At 53.2% G+C, this 3,455-nt stretch overlaps 2 protein-coding genes across 2 annotated transcripts in view; both read right to left on the bottom strand.

Annotated features, from left to right (window-relative positions):
• The window catches only part of LOC122192410 (purine nucleoside phosphorylase-like), a 3,292-nt gene extending 360 nt beyond the window's left edge, over window positions 1-2,932 (bottom strand). Inside the window, exon 1 of the mRNA XM_042892949.1 lies at window positions 2,256-2,932. Within this exon, the coding sequence (XP_042748883.1) occupies window positions 2,256-2,489 (234 nt within the window). The 5' untranslated portion in view covers window positions 2,490-2,932. The remainder of the gene's footprint in view (window positions 1-2,255) is intronic.
• LOC122192411 lies at window positions 269-2,224 on the bottom strand. The gene is made up of 2 exons (XM_042892950.1): window positions 2,183-2,224; window positions 269-1,990 (listed from the first exon to the last, which is right to left on the bottom strand). The coding sequence occupies exon 2, from the start codon at window positions 1,972-1,974 to the stop codon at window positions 727-729; it is 1,248 nt and encodes a 415-aa protein (XP_042748884.1). The 5' UTR covers window positions 1,975-1,990; window positions 2,183-2,224; the 3' UTR covers window positions 269-726.
• Window positions 2,933-3,455: the final 523 nt, after the last annotated feature.

Here is a 3,455-nt window from a genome sequence, read left to right as displayed (position 1 = left end):
TGGAGAGGGACTGGAGGACCATAGAGAGGGACTGGAGGACCATGGAGTGGGAAGGGAAGACCATAGAGAGGGACTGCAGGACCACAGGGAAGCACCAACAACCATAGAGAGGGACTGGAGGACCACCGAGAGGGACTGGAGGACCATAGAGAGCACCAACAACCATAGAGAAGGGAGGGATGATCATAGAGAGGGATTGGAGGACCATAGACTCAAGTGTGAACCCCCAAAAGGTGCAGGGTACGGATCGGGGTCACGACCTGGGGGGGATTGGGATCATAGAGAGGGGTTGGAGGACTGGGGAGAGAGCGCCGACTGCCATAGGGAGGGATTAGAGGACCAGAGAGGGGGTTTGGAGGACTGTGGGGAGGGGTGGGAGGACCAGACAGAGGGACAGGAGGACCATGGAGAGGGAAGGGAAGACCATAGAGAAGGACTGGAGAACCAGAGAGGGGATTGGAGGACTGTGGGGAGGGGTGGGAGGACCATAGAGAGGGACTGGAGGACCATAGGGAAGCGCCAACAACCATAGAGAGGGACTGGAGGGCCACGGAGAGGGACTGGAGGACCAGAGAGAGGAACTGGAGGACCATAGAGAGCACCAACAACCATAGAGAGGGACTGGAGGACCAGAGAGTGGGACTGAAGGATCGTGGAGAGGGACTGGAGGACAATGGAGAGGGAAGGGAAGACCATGGAGAGGGACTGGAGGACCTGAGAGTGGGACTAAAGGACCATGGAGAGGGAAGGGAAGACAATAGAGAGGGATTGGAGGACCATAGAGAGGGACTGGAGGACCATAGGAAGTGCCAACAACCATAGAGAGGGACTGGAGGACCATGGAGAGGAACTGGAGGACCATAGGGAACACCAACAACCATAGAGAGGGAAGGGATGATCATAGGGAGGGGTTGGAGGACTGGGGAGAGAGAGCCGACAACCAGAGAGAGGGAAAATAAAACCATAGAGAGAGACTGGAGGACTTGAGACAGAGCACCAATGAGAACCATAGAGATGAGTGAGAACCATAGAGATGAACAAGAACCATAGAGACGAAATAGACCTCCAACATAGAAAACAACCATAGAAAGAAGCAGAACAACCACAGAGACATACAAAAACCATAGAGATGAACAAGAACCATTGAGACGAACTGGACCTCCAAGCACACAAAACAACCATAGAGATGAACAAGAACCATAGAGACGAATGAGAACCACAAAGAACTGGACCTCCAACATAGAAAACAACCATAGAGACGAACAAGAGCCATAGAGACAAACGAGAACCATAGAGACGAATGAGACCTCCAACACAAAGAACAACCATCGAGATGAACAAGAACCATAGAGATGAATGAGAACCATAGAGATGAACGAGACCTCCAACATAGAAAACAACCCTAGAGAGCACCAGAACAACCATAGAGACAGACAAAAACCATAGAGATGAGAACCATAGAGATGAATGAGAACCATAGAGACGAACAAGAACCATAGAGACAAATGAGATCTCCAAGATAGAAAACAACCATAGAGACGAACGAGAACCATAGAGACGAACTGGACCTCCAGCATAGAAAACAACCATAGAGATGAAAGAGAACCATAGAGATGAACAAGAACCATAGAGATGACCTGGACCTCCAAGCGCACAAACCAACCCCAGAGAGGAGCACAGCAACCATAGAGACGGCCAAGAACCATAGAGACGAACGAGAACCATAGAGAGAAACAAGAACCATGGAGACGAAGGAGAACCATAGAGATGAATGAGAACCATAGAGACGAATGAGAACCATAGACAGGAACAAGAACCATGGAGACGAAGGAGAACCATAGAGACGAATGAGAACCATAGAGATGAACAAGAACCATAGAGACGAATGAGAACCATAGAGACGAACAAGAACCATAGAGATGACCTGGACCTCCAAGCGCACAAACCAACCCCAGAGAGGAGCACGGCAACCATAGAGACGGCCAAGAACCATAGAGATGAACGAGAACCATAGAGAGGAACAAGAACCATGGAGACGAGGGAGAACCATAGAGATGAATGAGAACCATAGAGACGAATGAGAACCATAGAGAGGAACAAGAACCATAGAGACGACCTGGACCTCCAAGCGCACAAACCAACCCCAGAGAGGAGCACGGCAACCATAGAGACGGCCAAGAACCATAGAGACGGAGTCCTCCAAGGGACCCCGTAGGGAAGGAAAGGCGGGGGAGGGGAGAGCTTGGAGGACCCACCTGGGCCGGGCTGTAACCCTCATAGAGGTGGAAGCGGCCCTGCAAGATGGCGCACGGAACGGAGCCCAGGAATCCAACCACCAGGCGGCCAGCGTGGCCCGAAACTGCGCCAAACGGACCCACAGACCCATAAGTGCCCCATAAGTGACACACAGTGCCCCATAAGTGACATCCCAGACCCATAAGTGCCCCATAAGTGCCACCTGAGACCCATAAGTGCCCCATAAGTGACATCCCGGACCCATAAGTGCCACCTTGGACCCATAAGTGCCCCGTAAGTGGCAACCCAGACCCACAAGTGCATCATAGGGACCCATAAGTGACATCCCAGACCCACAAGTGCCCCATAAGTGCCACCTCAGACCCATAAGCGCCCCATACATTCCACCTTGGACCCATAAGGACCACCCTGGACCCGTAAGTGCCCCATAGCGACCCATAAGTGCCACCTCGGACCCATAAGTGCCCCATAAGTGCCACCTCGGACCCATAAGTGACATCCCACACCCACAAGTGCCCCATAAGTGACCCATAAGTGCCACACAGTGACCCATAAGTGACATCCCAGACCCACAAGTGCCCCATAGTGACCCATAAGTGGCATCCGAGACCCATAAGTGGCAACCCAGACCCACAAGTGCATCATAGGGACCCATAAGTGACATCCCAGACCCATAAGTGCCACTCTGGACCCATAAGGACCACCCTGGACCTATAGGTGCCCCATAGCGACCCATAAGTGCCACCTCAGACCCATAAGGACCCATAGTGACCCATAGGTGCCCCATAAGTGCCCATAGTGACCCATAAGTGCCCCATAAGTGGCATCTCAGACCCATAAGCGCCCCATAGTGACCCATAAGTGGCATCCCAGACCCATAAGTGCCCCATAGTGACCCATAAGTGCCCCATAAGTGCCACCTCGGACCCATAAGTGCCCCATAGCGACCTATAAGTGCCCCATAAGTGCCCCATAGCGCCCCATAAGTGCCATCCCAGACCCATAAGTGAAACCCTGATGAGATATGGGGTCCACTCCCCATAACCCCCCCCCCCAGCCCCCCGCTGGGGGGGGGGCCCCCCCCCCCAACCCCATTTAGGGGGGGGACCCCCCCCCCATAGGGACCCATAGAGACCCTACAGACACTCATAGAGACCCCATAAACCCCCTCGGACCCCCATATATGGGGTCGACCCCCC

Source organism: Lagopus leucura, unplaced genomic scaffold (assembly GCF_019238085.1).
Source record: "Lagopus leucura isolate 7727_CA_CO unplaced genomic scaffold, USGS_WTPT01 34139-0_obj-0_obj, whole genome shotgun sequence".
NCBI lineage: Eukaryota > Metazoa > Chordata > Aves > Galliformes > Phasianidae > Lagopus > Lagopus leucura.
The sequence above is the reverse complement of the archived record's forward strand: the minus strand, read 5'-3'. Positions and strand labels throughout refer to the sequence as shown.